The sequence below is a fragment of the Cornus florida genome, unplaced genomic scaffold (genome assembly GCF_030987335.1).
Source record: "Cornus florida cultivar Cherokee Brave unplaced genomic scaffold, ASM3098733v1 CherokeeBrave_3.0.0_Hap2_Chr11, whole genome shotgun sequence".
In the NCBI taxonomy this organism is placed as follows: domain Eukaryota; kingdom Viridiplantae; phylum Streptophyta; class Magnoliopsida; order Cornales; family Cornaceae; genus Cornus; species Cornus florida.
Genome location: NW_026775581.1, coordinates 108,172,679 through 108,194,120, shown reverse-complemented (window position 1 = coordinate 108,194,120; position 21,442 = coordinate 108,172,679). Strand labels below are relative to the sequence as shown.

At 38.1% G+C, this 21,442-nt stretch overlaps 1 protein-coding gene across 1 annotated transcript in view; it reads left to right on the top strand.

The window, feature by feature from the left end:
- LOC132285166 (histone acetyltransferase HAC1-like) overlaps positions 1-21,442 on the top strand; it is a 32,413-nt gene that overhangs the window by 5,736 nt on the left and 5,235 nt on the right. Inside the window, exons 3-10 of the mRNA XM_059787331.1 lie at positions 5,843-6,031; positions 7,375-7,486; positions 9,742-10,057; positions 10,145-10,636; positions 10,766-12,546; positions 19,710-20,006; positions 20,130-20,408; positions 21,215-21,343. Of these exons, the coding sequence (XP_059643314.1) occupies positions 5,931-6,031; positions 7,375-7,486; positions 9,742-10,057; positions 10,145-10,636; positions 10,766-12,546; positions 19,710-20,006; positions 20,130-20,408; positions 21,215-21,343 (3,507 nt within the window). The 5' untranslated portion in view covers positions 5,843-5,930. The remainder of the gene's footprint in view (positions 1-5,842; positions 6,032-7,374; positions 7,487-9,741; positions 10,058-10,144; positions 10,637-10,765; positions 12,547-19,709; positions 20,007-20,129; positions 20,409-21,214; positions 21,344-21,442) is intronic.

The following is a 21,442-nucleotide window of genomic DNA, read 5'->3' as shown; positions in this document are numbered from 1 at the left end:
ATGAAGACCCAATAAATCTGCCACAATCATTGAGTCAACTTATAGATATGATTTCCAACACTCCCCCTCAAGCTGGAGCAAATATGTTGACCAAGCCCAGCTTGACTATGGAAGACTGGAGAAGAGAAGGTCTAACAGACTTTGTGAACACATCTGTAGTCTGTTCTGAAGAGGGAACAAAAATAGGATTAATGATACCTGATCGAACCTTCTCTCGAATAAAGTGAATGTCTACCTCAATATGTTTCGACCTTTCATGTAAAACAGAATCGGAAGCAAGCATAACGGCTGATTTATTGTCACAAAACAGCCTTCAAGAACCTTTCTCTACAAGACCCAACTCTCCCAAAATTGATTGAAGCCAAAGGAGCTCACAAGTACCTTGAGCCATAGCTCGGTATTTAGCTTCAACAGAGGATCTGGAGACAACAGCCTGCGTCTTACTCTTCTATGATATGAGATGATTACAATAGAAAGTACAGAAGCCAGAGGTATAACGTCTATCTATCTTACATCCAGCATCGTCTACATCAGTAAATCATGAGAGTCCAGACTGATTTCCTGAGGCATAGAACAGACCAAGACCAGGGCACGACTTAAGATACCTCAAAATATGGTAGACTGCATCCATATGAGCTGAACGAGGGGCATGCATGAATTGACTAACTACACTAACAACAAATGTCAAATCGGGCCTTGTGTTAGTCAAGTAGATAAGACGACTTACTAAACGTTGATACACGGACGGATTTGGAAGTAATTCCCCTGACTCAACAGAGAGTTTGAGATTGGGATCCATAGGAGTGGAAGCGGGTCGACACCCAAGCATGCCAGTATCTTAAAGAAGATCCAAAACATATTTCCTGTGAGATAAAGAAATTCCACGACAGGATCTAGCAACCTCAATTCCCAGAAAATATCAAAGAGAACCTAAGTCCTTCACATCAAAGGACTTTTGAAGATGAAGTTTCGCCTGATGAAGCATCACGACCTATGATAATGATATCATCCACATATACCAATAACATAATGCAATGACAATCATAGCGACGTCGAATAAAGCAAGTATGGTCTAAGTGGCAGCGCACAAAGCCCATGGATAGAACAACATCGCTGAAATGACTAAACCACGCTGTAGGAGATTGCTTCAGACCATAAAGAGACTTCCGCAGCCGACAGACTTTCCCAGCATACTCCCCCTCAGCTCGAAATCCAGGGGGTGGATCCATATATATAGTCTTAAGTAAGTCTCCATTAAAAAATGCATTTTTGACATCTAACTGATGCAGAGGCTAAGAATGGGCAGCAGACAAGGAGATAAGCAGTCGCACAGACGTCAATGACAACTTTGCCACAGGAGCAAAGGTAGCACCAAAGTCTTTACCCGGAATCTGAGTAAAGCCTTTTGCCACCAACTGAGTCTTTTACCGATCAATAGAACCATCGACTAAGTACTTCACATTAAAGAACCATTTGCAGCCAACCGTTTTCTCCCCAGCAGGTAAAGTAACATGTTCCCATGTATTATTATGTTGTAAAACATCCATTTCTGTTGTCATAGCAGACACCCAATTGGGATCCTGGAGGGCCTCTGAGGGCCTTTGACATTGATCGAGGAATAGAAACGGTCCCAATCTTGCCCAGGAAGGATTTATATGTACCTGAAAGACCATCATAGAAGACATATTGGGAAATAGGGTGGTTAGTGCTACTAGAGAATACAAACCAATTAGGAGGGTGACAATCACGGGTAGGATAATGGGATGTATGCTCATGAATGGTAGGAGCCACAGGAGAAGAAGAGTTATCTGGACCTGGTTCTGAAGATGATTCTGGCAAGGGAGGTTGAGTGCGATGGCGACGAGAGTAGACCTGCAAAGGTGGAGGGGAATCCTGCATGGATGGAGAGGGATATTCCAGGACAGTGTGATTTTCAAAGAGAGGAACATGACGGGCAATAGGAGAAATCTCCTTCTCCAAACCATAAGAGAGAGGATCTTGTATCACAGAATTAGTACGATAAAAAAGAACAGTTTCATGAAATGTCACATCAAGAGAATGATATATATGTTTGGCCACAGGATCATAACAACGATAACCCTTTGACATAGCAGAATACCCCAAGAATATACACCTAATAGATTTATCATCAAGTTTATGACGAGAAGGACTACGGTTATGAACAAAACAAGTACAACCGAAAACGCGAGGTAGAAGGTGAAACAATGTATAATCAGGCTGGAGAATCTGAAGTGGGGCCTTACGACCCAAAACTCGACTGGGAGTACGATTAATTAGAACAGCCATATGCCAATAGAATTTAGGCACATGCATACCACTTAGAAGACATCGGACCATAGACATAAGATGACGGTTTTTGCGTTCAGTCACGCCATTTTGCTCAGTAGTGTAGGGGCAAGTGAGTTGATGTAAAATCCCATTTTTGTTAAGTTCAGTACAGAACTCATTCGAAACATATTCATGTCCATTATCAGAACGAATATTACGGACAACAGTGTTATATTGGGTTTTGATCATTTGAAGAAACTGGGTAAATAAAAGAAACACATCAGATTTCTTTTTCAATAAATAAACCCAAGTACAACGAGAATAATTATCAATAAATGTCACATAATATCGATGCCCAGAGAAAGCAGTAACTGGGGAAGGGCCCAGACATCAGAATGAATAAGATCAAACATACTAGGAGCACGGCTCATATGAGAAATATAGCTAGTTCTAGTATGTTTAGAAAGCTCACAAACTTCACATTGAAACTTATGGTCCTTACATGCTTTATTTAACGAAGGAAACAATAAACATAGATACTGAAAGTTTACATACCCCAAACGTAGATGCCATAGACTAAAAGTGCGAAAAAAAAATCATAAACACTAGAAGTAGGTAGGACAGAAGCTTGAAGATTCGTTCCTGGTGGTTCCCCAAAGTAGTAAAGCCCATAACGCTCATAACCCCCGCCAAAAATCCTCTTTGAACAAAGGTCCTGCAACAAACAGTGATCTGGTAAGAATATAACTGCACATTGGAGGTTTTTTGCAAGCCGGCTAGCAGATAAAAGGTTAAAGGCAAATTTAGGTACATGAAGGACAGATGAAAGAGTAATATCAGAAGACAGACAAACATTACCCTTACTGTGAATGTAAGATGTAGAGCCATCCACAAGATACACAGATTGGGTAACAGGTATGACATTGGAAGAAAAAACTGATAACTCACCAATCATGTGATCATTGCCCCAAAATCTAGAACCTAAGTGGGCTGCTTGGCCTTAATATGAAATGCAGGATGAGTACCTGTAGCAATAGTGGCAATGGGAGCAGTTGAAGGAGCACCAACTCTAGAAGCAAGGGAGCCAAGCTGGTCCTGGATCTGCCCAATTTGAGACTGAAGCTGGCTCAGTGCAGGAAATACAGTAGATCCACTAGTAGTAGCATGAGTCTCTGCAATAGCAGCAGTACGAGAAGAACCAGTTCCAGATTAACGGTTCCTAGAAAATTTCTGCTTCAGTTCAGGTTGAAGTTTGAAGCAACGAGCCTTAACATGTCCAACCCCTCCGCAATGGTGACAAATAATCTGACTTCCAGAAGCACGTGATCCAAAGTTGGCTGCAAAAGCCATACTATCCCCAGCAGGCTCAGACACTGGTAGAGGAATAAGTTAGGGCTGAATTAAACGGTGCCTGCATGCTTTACCATCAACAGTAGCAAAGGCTTCCAACAGGGATGGCATTGGTGATGCATTCAAGATCTGAGACTTTAGTGGTTCAAATTCTGGGCGTAATCTCATAAAAAACTGATAGGTATGCTGACGATCAAGACGTTTGACAAGAAGAGAGGCTACCTCGGAAGGAAATTCACTGAGAGGCTCATATTGAGCTAGTTCCTCCCAACTAAATCTCAAATACCTAAAGTAATCAGTTACAGACAAATTCAGGCCTTCCTGCGAGGCCTTAGCAATATCTTGGTATAATTATAAAATATGAGCATCATTCCTAGAATGAGCATACATTTGATTCAAAGTAATCCACAAGTCATTAACAGAGTCATAAAACATGAATATATTATAAATGCGTTCCTCCATAGAATTAAACATCCATCCTAAAATGGTGCAATTGTCCATATCCCACTAAGCATATTTAGGGTCTTTAATATCTGGCATATTTTTAGTACCAAAATTCTACCCTGATTTGCCTTTTCCACCGACATAGAGGGGGAGGGAACGAGCCCAGGATGCAAAATTACAGCCATTCAACAGCACACTAGTAACTCGTTGAGCCAGTGTGTGTTGTGCCGAAGAGAGAGTTTCTTTATTATTACTTGAATCAACCATAATATTAAATAGAACAATTCAACAGATCACCAATAATTTCAAACAAAGGAGGAATAAACCTGATTTTGATCAAACCAAGAAGCAGGAGAAATGGCGATCTGATCCGAAAATGCTGCCGAATATCCCGGCAGCCCCAAAAAATTACAAACACGTCTTCTGACCCTTGGTGCATGAAAGAGACTAAGGGAATACCCCTACAGGGGTCGAACCTAGAGGAGATTGGCTCCCCCTAGGACTGTCGCAACAGCGGCTTGAAGAAGAGAGAGGGTTTGTGAAGAAAAGGAAAAAAGAAATAGGGAAGGGGCTGTGACGAGATAGAGAGAGAGAGATTAAAAGAGGCGGTGAAAGAGAGAGAGAGAAAGGGGGGGGGGGGGGGGGGAGGCGTAGGTTAGAGGCTTTGATACCAAAAAGTAACTTGGTAAAATTGGCGTACTCAATTTGAGAGCCTGACTATCATTATATATAAGAGGAAAATTACAAATATGGAAAGAGAATAAAATCAAATAAGAATAAAGAGAATAAAATCAAATTAGAATAAAAATAAAATCCCTAAACATTAGCCTATAATGAAGACCCAATAAATCTGCCACAATCATTGAGTCAACTTATTGATGTGATTTCCAGCAGCTAAGTTAACAACCAGGGGCTCTTGTTGGAGTGTTGGCTTGCCTTTAACAGCTCTAATGGTCCAAAAGACTTCAGCAGGAGTCTTGTAGATAACCTAGTGAATTTTCAATGGTAATGTATCGTAATGCACGGTACTAAAAAAAGAATAATAGGATTCTATAATTCGGATCATGATGCCCGATCTCCTGGGTGTTGATTATATTATCTTGCTCTATTTAATTTAATGATCAATTCGATTTGATGTTTCAGTAGACTTACCAAAATTGAATCTCCTCAATCTCCTGAATTGACATTCAATTGCTTATGACTATCTTGTAATGTTCTATGAACTCCTGTCAAGTCTAATTACCTTAACTGATCTTTGTCATTGTAATTATATTGCATGTGTGCTCTAGATGTTTCAAGGTTCGAGAAGTGGGGAAAGAGAAGATGGATGTAACTAATTTTTTGTGTATTGTGTGATCATTTATACTTGAATCAGTTAGTTCTCCTTTATATTTATACTTATTGTTTCCTCTTAATTTAGTGCTTTCATTCGCCTTGTACTCATCATCATCATCCTTGCTTTCATTCTCCTTCTTGCACTACATTATGTAAATTATTTATGCTCTGCCATTTTTCTCCATTAACATATATTTCTTTACTCCTGTTCAAAATTTGTGAATTGTCTTTGCATAAATCCTTGTCCAGTTGTGGTAGCCCCCAATGCCCAATTATAAATAGCAATCATAAAGTTGTCACTAACTGAATTGAAAGTTGATAGGCTTTTGTCCTTCTACCAGGTATAAGGCATATAGCGTCAAATTATACATCATGAAGGAACTTATTACATCTAACATGTGTTGATGAATGTGCATTATTGCAGGTGATTTAACGGGATATTCATTTAGAAGGTGGACTTCTGATTTTTTGGGTTATGCAGCAGTTGGGATTCAGTAGCCTTGAAGGTAAAAATGAATGTACAGGCACATGTGTCCGGACAGATACCAGGGCAGGTACCTAATCATGATACACTCAATATGGAGCCTGCACGCAGATTTATGCAAGATAAGATGTAAGACTGGTACTTATATTTTGTATTTATTATAGTTTTCTAGGTTTCTGTGTTAACTAAAATGAGTCCGTGACTGTAAAGCTCAAACTGCCAAATGTGGGAACACGGGTTTTGTCTTGGTGCAGCCACTTTGCACAGATTATATCAATGTTGAGTTTGTTATTAGTGGCATTTGAGTGTGTACACACATATGGAGAAGGTGGGGCCGGGTCTGAAAATGATTTTCTTGCTCCTGTTAGGACCACATTCTAAATTTGGAATGCGGTCAATAGGCACTTAAAAGATCAATAATAAATACATGCAATTTGAGGATGAACTCTTCACATGATGCTATTGAATACCAGTTGACCTATTGTTTTGGGAATGTAAACAAGCAATGGCGGGTTACTCAAGTTTAGCATGTAAAATTTATGAGCTCCAAAATGAGGCTCGACCTTGTCTTGTTTCTCTAGATCTGGAGCAATCTTTTACTTGGGTTAGTTGATTTTTTAGCTTGAGCGGCTTGGTTTTTAATTTAGGAATTCATTTGCTTATCAACTCAGTTAGCCAAGCTCAATAAATTGAGGAGCTCACAATAGGATATTGACCCAAGCTTGAGTAGTTTGTTTTTATAGTGTATGTTCATTAGCTTATCAAGTTGGGTGTTAACGTAGCTCATTTAATTGTTAAAATTTAAAATATGATCAGGCTTGGCTCATTTTTGTAACAAGCATTCTTAAGCTAGAATCTAACTAGACGAACAAGCCAAGCTCAAGTAGCTTTGTTCCTCTTATTCTCATACCTCCCTCCCTCTCTCTCATTTTCCTCCTTTTGGAAAGAAACTAGTTCCTTCTCTTTTTCCCCTCAAGAAAGGATAAAAAGATGCTTCTTTTATGTTGCAACCTGAGCTGCAGTCCAATCTCTGGATGAAGAAAAAGAGGGAACATACTACTGATGATGATTATATGCATCTTATGCATATACAAGTTGATTATGATTTATTATAATACAAGTCATTGCATAAAAGTATAAATGTTTATCTTCTTACTGCATTCTTTTTGATAAGTAACTTCTACTCCAATTTTTTTGAGCAAGAAATGAAGTTCTCTTGCGTAAGGTATATATTCTCATCTTTCTGTCTTTTATCACATACTTTTGGCATGGCAGAGGAGCCTTACTACTGTTATATTTCTTCTTCTTCTTCTTCATCTCCTCTTTACTATTATTGTTTATCTTAACTAACATGTTTTTATTTATTAACATGTTTATTGGAACCAATTACTTTTTAAACATGCATGGCACGTCTAGGAGCTTTTTCTACATTACTGAGTGCTTATCAAGCTTTGCAATCTCCCTTTCTGCAGCTATGAATATCTTTCGCAGCGGCTGCAACATCCTTACGGAATACCACTAAAGAGAGTAATGGATATTGTAAGACGCTTAGAGGAGGGTCTATTTAGGGCTGCCCACTCAGAGGTCAGTTTTACTTCTGTTTTTACCTTATACAATTGTGCTTGTGACATATATCTTGATCACTATGTTGGGTGAAGTTGTTCCTGTTACAGTAGCGATGTGTTTGGTTGCACAGAATTGGAATTTATTTCAAATATGGAATCGGAAATTAATGGATCATTAGTCCACATGTTTGGAATTTCATTGTTAATCGAGTCTGGTATTCATTTGAAATTTAATCCATAATCCAAACTTTCTTGTTTGGTTAAATTACTCATTGGCAATTGAAATTCACAACAATTAGTGTCTGAAGAAGAAAGAGATACACAAGGGTGCACATGGTTCAGCTTGGTTCGATTTACAAGGTAGACCATAAACCAATCCTTAGAAATTTCGTAGATACTATCTCAGTAGTTGCCTTTGGGGTTGATAGTATAAAAGTTTGTCTAGGCATTCTTCTGTACGCCCCCAAGCCATGTTCAATGCATCTGAACTGTATTGTTTTCGGTACGTAATCCAAACCAGTTCATAGAAACTACATTTCTGAGAAGACCTTCATCTAACATTTCGGATGCAAATGGGAACGGCATGAGTTTCAACCTTTTACAGCCTATAACCAACCATTATCAAAGATCAAATTGAGACAAGGCTAAATCTACATCATAAGAAGCAAAGTTCTGGGGATTTTAAGTACCTGAATAGGCAACAGCAGCTCCAAATCCATTGACAAATTGAATTAAAATAACCAGGTAACGTGTGACTCTTGCTCAAAAGACAGATCGAACACGTTTGAAAACTTCTCACAGAACGGTCTAACTTGATTTTAACGACAAAAGAATAAATAAAGTCCCAAAAATTGTGACAGTCAGAATTGAGTTATTGGCTCATCCCACCCTGCTGCATTCATGAGTCGTTTGTTCAACTGTTCCTCAGAGGAAATGGGAGAAACTCTGGATACAACACACGCATCTCAAGTAGGATAGATATTTGAGTATATATATAGCAGTTTCCTTTGGCTTGGTGTAGCAGTCACGGCATGCTTGTTGTCAGATTCACTGTCTGCTTGTCGTTGCACTCAGGACTGGCATGTTGTCACAGTCATGATCATCGGTGTTGAGGTAGGCATGGAAGTTTTAATGGAGGCTTAGAAGGATGAAGAATGTGATGCTCAATGCATCGGGCTTCATTTTTAAGCAATTCCTTTCCAATTTGGAATTAGAAGTCCAACATTTACTTCGGAATTGTGATTGTAAAATTGAGTGGTTTCAAATTCTAATTGAACTCCAAATCCAAACTTAATCTGGGCAACCAAACAGTAGATTTGGAATTTGGACCTCTATCTAGTTCCAGTCCAAGACCCGAGTTCCATCCAACAAAAATACTCTTAAGCATAGAACAGTAAGTGCTTTGCCTTTTTTCTTCTTCTTCCCTTTTTTGCCTTCTTGGAAGGGCTGGTTTTTTTTTTTTTTTTTTTTTGGGTTTTTGGGTTTGGGGGGGGGGGGATTATTTTCAACAAGAAAGTTTCCTCTGCGTTGTTGGACTGTGTTTTGGATTATGATGGATAAAACCTTAAACTTAATGACTACATTCGACTACAGCAGCAGTTCCGATATTTTACTGCAAACTGTTGATTCTTTAACTACTTAAATTCTAGATCTGCAGGACATGGCCCCACTATTGTTTGATAATGTGTTGAAAACGGACATGTGTTGACCTGTGTTGGCACATGATCTGAGACTTATGGATTAATATCCTGTGATGAGGAGTAATAAGAATGAATGAAATAAGAGTAGTGATAATAATGGGAGGAGGGCTGTGTGTGTGTAGAGAGAGAGAGAGAGAGAGATTAGAAATTGCCATACCCGTTGCTGGAGACGAGAAAAAGATCTGCTGTGTCATGGTGCCCAAACAACACTAAGGATCACCAATTCATTGGATAAATGACGCAATGGTTTCTAAACAATCCCTCTGCTGAGTTTAAACTTAGATGAAGCTCTTTATTTTGAAATTCTTTGCATATTCACACTAATTCTTTGATGAATACACATGGAATGACAAATTTGATCTAATTATATCTACAGTGACAATGAAGAAGGCTTACCTAAATTCAGAACACATGTAAAAACAAATCAATACATAAACAGTGACCCCTTGTCTTGTTTATTAGGACTTGCTGTGTCAGACACCCCATGTTCACAAGTCGTAATATAAATGAATTTTACTGCGTATATATGTATATATATTTTAAAATTTTGACAAGCACTTTCTTGCATTCTTAGGAGGATTATAAGAACCTGGAAACCTTAGAGAATCGATTACATGGTTTGATCAAGCGCCTACCTTTGAGTAATCACAACCAACAATATTCACAACTGGTTAGTTCTTCCTCTCCTGTGGGTACAATGATACCGACTCCTGGTATGCCTCACAGTGGGAACTCGAGCTTGATGGTTACATCATCTGTGGATACTTCCATAATTGCTGCCACTGGATATAATAGCATAGCTTCCACGAATGTGAGCACTGGAAACTTGTTGCAAACTTCCAATGGGCCTCCTGTTGGCATTCATGGTGGTTCCTTCAATTCATCAGATGGTACTTAAAACTCTTATGATCTTATGAGTGAGTAATGCTATTGATTTCTGTTTCTTTACTCTAGTGTAACATAATCCACTTCTGCAGGATCTCTATCTAATGGATATCAACAGCCAGCCTCCAATTTTTCCATCAGTTCCAGTGGAAACAACATGATGCCAGCAATGGGTGCACAAAGAATGACTAGCCAAATGATCCCCACTCCTGGATTTAATAGTAATAACAATAAGTCTCATATGAAATTGGAATCTTCTAAAAATGATGGGGGGTTTTCAACTGTTGAATCTGCAATGGTGTCACAACCACTTCAGCAAAAGCAGCATTTTGGTGGTCAAAACAGCCGTATACTGCACAACCTTGGCAGCCATATGGGCGGTGGAATTAGGTCTGGTTTGCAACAGAAATCTTATGGATATCTAAATGGGGCTTTAAATGGTGGGTTAGGGATGATGGGAAGCAATTTGCAACTTGTGAATGGTCCAGGAACTTCTGAGGGTTATCTGACGGAAACACCGTATGGCAATTCACTCAAACCTTTGCAACAAAATTACAACCAACATCATCAACCAGCAATGCAAGGTACTAATTCTCTCATTATTATATACCTTGTGAGGTCTGATATGCACACTTCTAGAAAATGTGGAAGAAGTATATTTTCGTTGTTGTTGCCTATTAAAGCGTTCTTACTGTAAAAAAATTATCTGGCAGGTGATGGATATGGGATGAGCAATGCTGATTCTTCTGCTTCTGGAAACTTATATGGTCCTGTTAACTCTGCTGGATCAATGATGAATAATCAGAATTTGAATCCAGTAAGCTTTCAGGCTGCATCCAAGACCAACTCTCCTTTGGTGACTAATCAGTCAAATTTGCAAACAAGTCAAAAGGCTGCACATTTAATAAAGCCTGAACCAGTCGATCAATCAGAAAAGACAAATTTCCAATCTTCACAGTCTTTGCATGAGAATCTCTCACAATCTCATAAACAGCAATCTCATCAGTTACAACCACCACAATTTGTTCAACATCAAGGCCAACAAAAACAGCAAAGTCACCAGCAGCAGCTTTTGTCAAGGAATGATGCTTTTAGTCAGTCTCAGATGTCATCTGATCTAGGCGGTCAAGTACTGCACGATTATGGAATGGAGCAACATGATGAAGCTCTGCAATCACAAGTTTCTGAACAGTTCCAACTCTTTGACTTGCAGAACAAATCTCAGCAGAACTCGGCTGAAGTTCATTCTGGAGGTACTCAGTTGCTCTCTCTTCCTTCAGGCCAACAGGATATTTGCTCATCAATAAATCAAACTTCAAGACAAATGCAAAAATTGTTGAATCCACATCAATTGGTTGCTGACTCCCAAAATAAATATGGTTGTGTTTCTGTTGGAGGACAATCAGAGGCAGTGCTTCAGGGTCAATGGCAACCTAAATCTCAAGATAGGTCACACATATCAGGGAAGTTGTCACTTGAGCAGTACATCCAAGAGGAATTTCGTCATAGAATAATTGGGCAAGATGAAGCTCAGCGCAATAATGCATCTTCAGAAGGGTCCATCACTTGTCAAACTGTTACTACTAGAGCAGCAGATCCCCCACATTCAAGTGCACCTACCTGTAGATCTACTCATCCAAACCGTGAAAAGCAGTTCAGGAATCAGAAAAGGTGGCTGTTGTTCTTGCGGCATGCTCGTCGATGTGCAGCTCCAGAAGGGAAATGCCAAGAAACTAATTGTGTAACTGTTCAAAAACTGTGGAGGCATTTGGACCGATGCAATGTATCTCAATGCCCATATCCTCGTTGCCACCATACCAAGATATTACTTAATCATCACCAACATTGTAGGGACCAAGTTTGCCCTGTTTGTGTTCCTGTCAGAAATTATATGCAAACGAAACTGAAGCCACGTGGTAATCTAGATTCTAGTTCTGGTTTAGCATGTTCAATCAATCAATTGACTTCAAAGCCGAGTCTATCAGTTGTTGAAACTTCAGAAGATTTGAAACCTTCTTTGAAACGCTTGAAGATTGAACAGTTGTGTGAATCTCTTATTCCTGAGAGTGAAAATTCCGCTGTATCAATTACCGCCATTAGCGAACCTCATGTTCCCCAGAATGTGCAATATGAGGAATACCAGCATGGTCACACTTGCTTGCCAATGAAATCTGAGGTCACAGAAGTGAAGATGGATATTCCTGCAAGTTTCATGCAAGGTAGTGAGATGAAGATGGATGGTACCTGCAACGTGAGGCCTGATGATGAACCTATTATATTGAATGACCCCACTGGTTCTGTTAAGCAAGAGAGTTTTAAGTTTGAGAGAGAGAGGGACCATGCTAAACAGGAAAATGTGACATTGCCTGCAGCCGAAAATGCGGCTGGAACCAAGTCTGGGAAGCCAAAAATAAAGGGAGTGTCAATGACTGAACTGTTCACTCCAGAGCAAGTCAGGGAGCATATCAGAGGTCTCAGGCAGTGGGTAGGCCAGGTCAGTCTAATGATTCTATTACTTTTTCTTAAGGTCAATCGGTTATATTACTGTTGCTGAACTGGAAATTGACTTGTATATGAGGTACACTTGGGTTGCATTGTGGCACCATGGAAAAAGGATTTGCATGAACTTGACTTTCTAAATTGTTCTTAGAGAAAATCAGTACAGGTTTTTGGGAAAAAGATAAAGTAGGTTTGTCTTAGATGTTTCGTGGAAATTCAATGTAAAGAGGCCACATTTTTTCCCATTAAGTTTTCACCATTACTCTACCCTAATGGTTCCTTTCTTAAAAAGGAAGGAAGAGCGGTGAAGGGAAAATAGGAAGGAAGAAACAAACTTCATTGGTTTGGTAGAGAGGAGACAACGAGGGAAGAGAGAAGAGGATGGATGAATCATCCTTCCTGCTTTACAAATTTTTATCCCTCCAAATATGGATTGAAGAGGGGAAGGAAAAGAAGCAAGACTGCTATGGAAATTTTAAATTACAATACCACCCTTCATAATTATTAGATAAACCCAACATTTGCAATCTCTCTCCTCCCTTCTTTCTTAACAAACAAAATAAGGTGTTACCTCCTTCCCTTCTCCTTCATCCAACCAAACAAAATGAAGGAAGGACACTATCCTTTCCCTAGGGATGTCTCATCCATCCCTTCTTCCTTTCCTTCTATCCAATTTTCTTCCTTCCTACCAAATGGAGCATAAGATGAACCCAATTTGCAGTCGCACATTATGTAATAAAGTCCTCAACGTAATACAGCTTTAAGTGATTTATTAGTTGGAACTAGATAGGACATATGCCCCATATATGCTATTGGAACTTTGGAAGCATTATATGAGACATTGGTCTTCGATGTTGCTTGTAGATCACTTGTACTATAGCAATATTACCTTTTCTCATACATTTTCTTGCCACAGTTTTGGTGAACTTAAGCAATTTGATTTGAATTGTACAACTAGACCACGGTACAATCATTCTAGATACTAATCTGGCGGTCCAAAACTTTCCTCTGATTTTTTCCCTTGTTTTCGTCTGTTGCAAGCAATATTCAGAAGAAATGAACTGGAACCTAAGAGGATAATGCTTTGTGGTGAAAAGGGTCTAAAGGCTATAACACGTCAAGTGATATACATGAACAGGAAATAAGCAGTAAAGTGCCATTAACTTTTATATTTTATATTAAAGAACTTCTGAAAATGAAAAAAAGGGAAGTAGTGTATTTCACAGGCAAATGTTTCACTTATTTTGTTATCTGCTCTTGTATTACTCTCTTAGTTATGAAATGTAGTATAAAGGTTTCTCGATCAGATCATGTTTTGGACTATGCTATATTTACTCCTTAAAAGTACGTGAAGTACCCATGTTGGTCACAATATTTGGACATGGGTGGTGCATGTGTCTGACACATGGTTGGATATGCACCTAAAAAGCATATCCAATAATTCATTCTTATTAAATTATTGATTTATTCAGGGAAAAAAAATTATTGATTTAAAATGAGTGAAATACCTTTGTTGTATTAAGAATGTCAATTTGGCTTACCCTGCAACTAATGGGAAAGGTTTGATTCGATTTTAAATCAGGTTAGGAGCATGTTTGAGAATGAGAGTTAAAATCCGCTTCACGCTTAATCCTCCATTTTTTATTTTTTATTTTTTTAATTATTTTTTGATAAGGTTTTAGTTTTAAAAATATATGTAAATAGATAATATTTGATTTTTTTTTTTGTTGATTTGTAATCATAAAGTTAGCGAAAAAATTATGATTATTATAAAAAAAAAATTATTTTTACTTACTTTTTTTCCCTAAAAAGTTCTATCTTGCGTTTGTTTAGGGTGGTATCTAGTTATTTAAAGGAACAAGTGCAGAAAACACCCTTAAAGTATACTCCGCGTAGCACTTTTATTCCCTATTTGAAAAAGTGTGCAAAAAACACCCCTAATCTTTTCAAATTGTGCAAAAATACCCCTAAATCAGAAATTTGACATAAATTAGTGCTGTAATATCCGTTTTACCCTTTTAATCTTCCGAAAATGCCCAAGGGGTTATATATGCTACTAATGTCATAGTATAGGGGTGTTATGTGCACACTGCCTTATATATATATATTTTTGAAACTTTTTTCTCTATATATATATCTCTAAACTCTTTTTTTTTTTTGAAACTTTGAGAATTTGTAGAGCAAGGATTTGAATTTTTTTAGATTTTAGTTTATTGTTTTCTACTATTTTATTTTATTTTATTATTATTATTTTTTATTTATTTTTTTCCCCGTACAACAATGTTAAAAAAAAAAAAAAAAAAAATCCCAATATCAGTGTGCACTGGTTTTCGGAGTTTGAAGCTGAAATGTTTTCTTTAGTTTGCACTTTATTTTTGTTTTTTATTTTTTATTTTTTATTTTTATCTTTACTTTTCTTTTATACTTTTATTTTTATGTTTACTTGTCCATTGTCGGCGTTCTTTAATAGTGTCCTTTTCGGTCATTTTACAAAATTATTTATTTTTTATCTATTTTATAAAATGGTTAAGTAAAGGTAATTTAGTCAACTTAGGGTTTAAATTTGTCAACGGGGTGTATTTGCACCAAATTGAAAATTTAGGGGTGTTTTTTGCACGTGAGGGGTGTCCAATTGTGTCATTTTCGGTCATTTTACAAAATTATTTATTTTTATATATTTTATAAAATGGTTCAGTAAGGGTAATTTAGTCAACTTACGGTTTAAATTTGCCAGAGGGACCTATTTGTACCAAATTGAAACTTTATGGGTGTTTTTTGCACGTGAAGGGTGTGATATGCACTGTAGGCATACTTTAGGGGAGTTTTCTGCACTTGACCCTTATTTAAAGTATGCATAGTGGGGCGTCCCAAACCCGCAACGGCGTGAGTTTGGGAATTGATTTTCCTTCGTGGAATGGGTTTGAGATAGGGACACTTGGTACCATTTTCTCCTTGTTGACATCCCTATGTATACTCTATTGCATAAAAAGGAATTGTTACTCTAGAAAATAATAAATAAAAAAACCTTAACAATATGAAGCAATGTTCATGTGTCCTTTTTGGAGGTTTGATACATCTGACGGTTAGGCACATATCCACACCCGAGACACAATACACAAGTCCATGTAACATAGCCTACATATGTTTTGGTGAGCAATGTATCATATACGGGTTGTCTTTTCACATAGCTTAGTGATCTAAGGTTGAAAGCCAAATATATAGTGTTTTTCATGGTAGGGTTCAGTTATGGAAATATATGCACTGCATGTACGGTGATTGAAATTTCAGGAGATTGGGCTGAGGTGGAAACAAAGCTAGCCTTTGGTTGGGTAGAGAGCAGCAGTATTGGGAGAACCTGGAGAATTCAATGTAGTCATAGGATCTTTACCCAATGGCGATCAAAACCCAACTGGCGCATAATTGAAAAGATATAGTTCCATTCGACCCTGTCATGGCTTTAGACATGTCCACCTTTATCCCCATGTTGTGCACCTCGCTGCCTCTCTTCGTTAAAGGTGGTGCATAAGCTCATGGGCCACCGGTGGTACTAATGCATCTGTCATAGAGATGTGACTAAGTGAGTTGTTAGATCATAGGAGAATATTTTTTTGGTGAAGTGCGGTGAGCATAAGAATTAATAATCATATATATGTTCCAATGAACACATGGCATCTTTAAGGCCCGCCAGGCAGTGTAAAGCACATAGAAAACTCACCTTGGTTACCTTTTGATTTCAACCATCAAGCCATAAACCTGTAGGATCATAGAATAGAGTGCCGCTCAGTCCTCAGGTCACACGCCATGGCTGCTCACTGGGCTTGGGGGGCTTTTCGGCTCTGCCCCAGAACAAATAGGCATAGCAAGTGTCAAGTTGTATGCATATCAAGGCGGTTTTGTTAGGGTGAGGAGATGAAGAACAAGGTAGTGGAAACAATTGGAGGGATAGCTGAATCAATCTAGCGTGGTCTAATGGCGCAATCTGGTTGCTAACTGGTGTGCGCATAGCCGTTTTGGGGCAGAAGAAGTAGCAATTGCTACGGGAGTCAATATAGATGCAACTACAATTGTGTTGGCATTTGGATCCAAGGAGGCACCATTTGCAGTGCATGTAATGGGACCTTGTGAAAATGAAGGGCAGAATAGGAATAATCATGGTTCACTGACGAAAGTGTGTCTAGGATAGGTTTCTGGTTTTGTTCCAACTTTGCCAGTTGGTGCATCACCTGCGGTGGTAGTGTAGTGAAAATTAGGGAAGGGGCAACAGGAGTGCCTGAGGATTCAGAGTCAAATTATCTCATTTTTCAACTAAGCTCAACTCAACAAAATCATTTTCCCAACTATTTGGGGTTGGTTATATAAACATTTTTCTGAGCCCTCAGTTTAACCTCACTTTTATTCTTCGCTTAATGTTTTTTGCTACACTATGTTATCTGCCTAGTTTGCAGCCATGTCATGAAATGTTAAAATGATTTTCAGTTCCAGCTACAGCTTGCACAATAAGGTGCTAAAATGGTAGCCCATCAACTGAATAGGTTTTGTCAGCTGTGGAATTAACTGATATATAATTTGTTCAGATTATTAAGGTAAAACACGAAATGATCATGGCCCTTTTCTAATACCTATTAATCAACACATGGATATTGGTATTTTAATTCACTCAGTCAAGGACATTTCTACATCTTGAAGTTCCGTGCTTTCTTCTGAAGGCAAGGCTTGAATCTCTTGAATGATTTTTCATCTTTTGAGTATTACACATCTTTTTGCCCGGGTATGGATGAGCTGACGAGACATTCATGATGGGATTTCATGGTGTATGTTATTTACTAATAATATCGTTTTCCTTGATGGAACTAAAGGAGTTAGTGCTAAATTGGAGGTTTGGAGGGAAGCTCCAGAAATAAAAGAATTTGAGATAGTAGGAATCTAACTGAGTATTTGGAGTGTAACTTTAGCATAAATAGAAACACAAATCAGGATATAGTGAAGGTTGAGGATCAAGAGGTTCTAAAAAGTGAGTGTTTCCGCTTTTTAGACTCAATTATTTACAATGAAGGATACATTAGAAATAATGTAAATCACATAAATCAAGGTAGGATGAGGTAAATGGAGGAACGGGTTTAGAATATTGTGTGATCAGCGTATCCCTCTTAGATTAATATGGAAATTGTACAATAAAACTATTAGCCAGCCGTTCTTTTTGAGGACAGAATGTTGGACAACTAAGAAACAAACATACGCATAATTTGCATGAAGTGTGGCAGAAATGCAAATGTCGATATTGACGCTGTGATCTGGACTCAAATACGTGCCTTGGGTGCAGGTATGTATGCAAGCGTTGGCTGTATCAAGTTCCCATAGAGAAGGATACAAAGACACTGTTAAATATTTATGTTATTCAATATTTTCTTTTTATTCTCTTGAGTAAAATACCATTTTTTTTTACATAACTGTGTTCAAAATAGGCACTTAACTAGTTTTGGGCAATAATATAATTAAATTGAATTATTGGATATGCTTTTTAGGTACATGTTCAATTAAATGTGTCAACGCATATTCCATGCCCTTGTCCTAGAGTAGTATTTTTGAGAAGTTCATGTAACATAATATGGAAGTGCGGCAAGACAAGAAATGAGAAAAATAAGAGAAAATCGATTAACATGGTTATGACATGTGCAAATAAGACTACCAAGTAGGGCTGCAATTGAGCCGAGCCAAGCCGAGTAGTGGGCTGTTTGAGCTCGGCTCGATCTGCAGCAGGAGCGTTCGAGCTCGGCTCGAGCTTGAATCAAGCCTCGGCTTCAGTGTTTGAACTCAGCTTAGCTGTGTTTGCCAAAAACTCGAGCTCGGCTCGAAATTCGTTTGTATATATATATATATACACACACATACACATATATGAAACGCACGAAAACTGAAGGTGTGGGCAAATCGAGAAAGAGAGAAAGGCGAACCTTCAAGGGCTACAGGAAGCCTTATGAACCGACCCACCCGGAGACAGCCGCACTTCACATCGATCTTCTCTCAACAATACTCCATCTTTGTATATGTTATGCATATATACACATATCTTCATATCGATCTCCATCAAAAGAAAAGATAAGAGAGCTAATCATTCACTGGTTCGGTGTTGATAGAGTATTGTTAATAGGTCGCCAACAATCCTTGTTTTTCAGTTGCCGACGATGTGAGATTTGAGAGCTTTGGCTTGATGGTGGCTTTCGTCTGTAAGAGAGATGTCCATGGTGATTGACGGCAAGGGTTTTGTTTGGAAAGGGGCTAAATATGGTGACTGAGGTAGGGCTAAAAATATATAGATATGATGGGCAGCTTGAGAGTGTCTTAAGATATTGGGTATTTGAAAGGGGTGAGGTTTGGATTGGGCCTAATAAAAGTGTGAGATTATTAAACACTTAATTGGACCTTTGGTATGTTGGGCTAAACACATATTATATTTTATATAATTGTATTATATATATATATATATATATATTTACGAGCTCAAAATGAGTACCTAAGCAAGCCTGTTCACGAACTAACGAGCCGAGCATGGAGGTGTTTGAGATTGGCTCATTTAATAAACGAGCCCAATTATTATGTTTGAGCTCGGTTCGTTTACTAAGCAAACGAACACGAACCGAGCTCAAATCGAGCCGAGCCGAGCCCGAGCTGTTCGCGAACGGCTCAGCTCGTTTGCAGCTCCAGCTAAAAGATTTTTTTGACTGAGGCTATGGCAGAGCATAATGAAAAATAGGATTAATGTAACCGACTCCAAGTTGTTTGGAAAAAGCTTTGTTGAGTTGATCAATATTTTGGTTCTTCTTAAAAAACAAAATTTGCATTCAACTGACAAGGCTTCTACCATCTTGCTGTAAACCTGTATGACACTGTGCGCCTTTATTTTTTGGACTATCTAATCCACATTTATTTGGTGGATTCCTATAGTTTAGTAATGGTAATATGGTTTTCAGTCATGGCATTTAGTTGGCAATGAGGCGCTAGTCTGCTGCTAAAACTAGATTATGTTTCACCCATATGCCAAGCATACCTTTTTTTCTTTGTTGGTGGATGTGGATGATGGTTGTCTTTTGTTCTTTCCTACTATATTTTATGCCTTTGTTTGATGATGAGATTCTTTATTTATGTTTTTCCATTTGATAGAGTAAAGCGAAGGCAGAAAAAAATCAAGCAATGGAGCGTTCGATGAGTGAGAACTCTTGTCAACTGTGTGCAGTGGAGAAGCTCACCTTTGAACCGCCACCTCTATATTGCACGCCATGTGGTGCTCGCATTAAAAGAAACGCAATGTATTACACTATAGGAGCTGGTGATACACGGCACTATTTCTGCATCCCTTGCTATAATGAATCCCGTGGAGACACCATTACAGCTGATGGGAGCCTTATTTCAAAGGCAAGACTGGAGAAAAAGAAAAATGATGAGGAGACAGAAGAATGGGTATGTTGCATCCTTTTTTTATTTATTATTTATTTATTTTTATTTTTTTATAATTTATAATTTATGATGGTGTTTACAAATGCCTTGATGTATCCAAGCTTTGATGCTTTATGCTTTATGCAGTGGGTTCAATGTGATAAGTGCGAAGCTTGGCAACATCAAATCTGTACATTGTTCAATGGTCGTAGGAATGATGGTGGGCAAGCTGAATATACTTGTCCTAACTGTTATATGGTAGAGGTTGAAAGAGGAGAGCGTACGCCCTTACCACAGAGTGCTGTTCTTGGAGCGAAAGATCTGCCTAGAACAATCCTCAGTGACCACATAGAGCAGCGATTATTTAGGCGTCTGAAACAGGAAAGACACGAGAGGGCAAGGCTTCAAGGGAAAAGTTTTGATGAGGTGATTCATTTGGCTTCCGTGTCTTGCTACTTGCTATACCGGATGATAATTGAATTTTTGCAGTGAAATATGCTACAAACATGAAATTTGTTTTCTGAAGAATGTGCATGTGAATGCTGCTTTCCTTTATTTCAACAATTGAATGAGGGAACCCCTTATAAGATGCTCAAGAAATTCACCAGAGTTGAATGATTTTTTCCCCATAAATGCAAATGGTTGATTGACAGTTCTGATAGGGATCGAAGTATTTTTCTACCAAAATTTTAAAGTCAAAATACCGTTGTGCAAGTAAATAGCCTGAATTTTTAAGCTTAGCAACTTGATTTCCTACTGAAGAAATATAGTCTAATAGGCATACTCAGTGTGAATTTGTTGCCATGGGATTCCAAATACTAACCTTTCGTCAGTTGCGATGTAGCTGATGGAGTTACTTTGTAGCATATGTAATGCTAGCTTTAGTTATACTTTAGAATTCATTATTGAGAAATTCAGTTTGGCGATTTTACAATTTCAACACTTTCAGTATAGTCCCTAAACAAAATTGAGTGTGTCCATGAGCTTGAATTTTGGCTCTTTAATGTTTGTTTTCTCTGACATGATACACCCACAAGTGATTGTTTTCTCCAGTAATTTATGTGTACTTGTTTTTTATTGCTTATTACCGATCCTCTTAACTTTTAAATTATTGCACGTAATGTGCAGGTTGACTTTTTCTGTCTTGGTCATTTATCTATGTTATTTGTTCTATACTGTGCAATTCAGACTGCCAGTCCACACCAAGTGCTTATCATTGTTGATATTGCCAGGTTCCTGGAGCAGAAGCGCTTGTAGTTAGAGTTGTATCGTCAGTTGACAAAAAGTTGGAAGTGAAGCAGCGATTTCTTGAAATTTTTCAAGAAGATAATTACCCAACAGAATTTTCATATAAATCCAAGGTAGGCCAGATGTACAATGATATCATGTGTTTAATATGTTCCCACTAAACAAGAAGGAAAAAAGAAAAAGAAAAAGAAAAAAAAGTGAAAAAAAAGAGA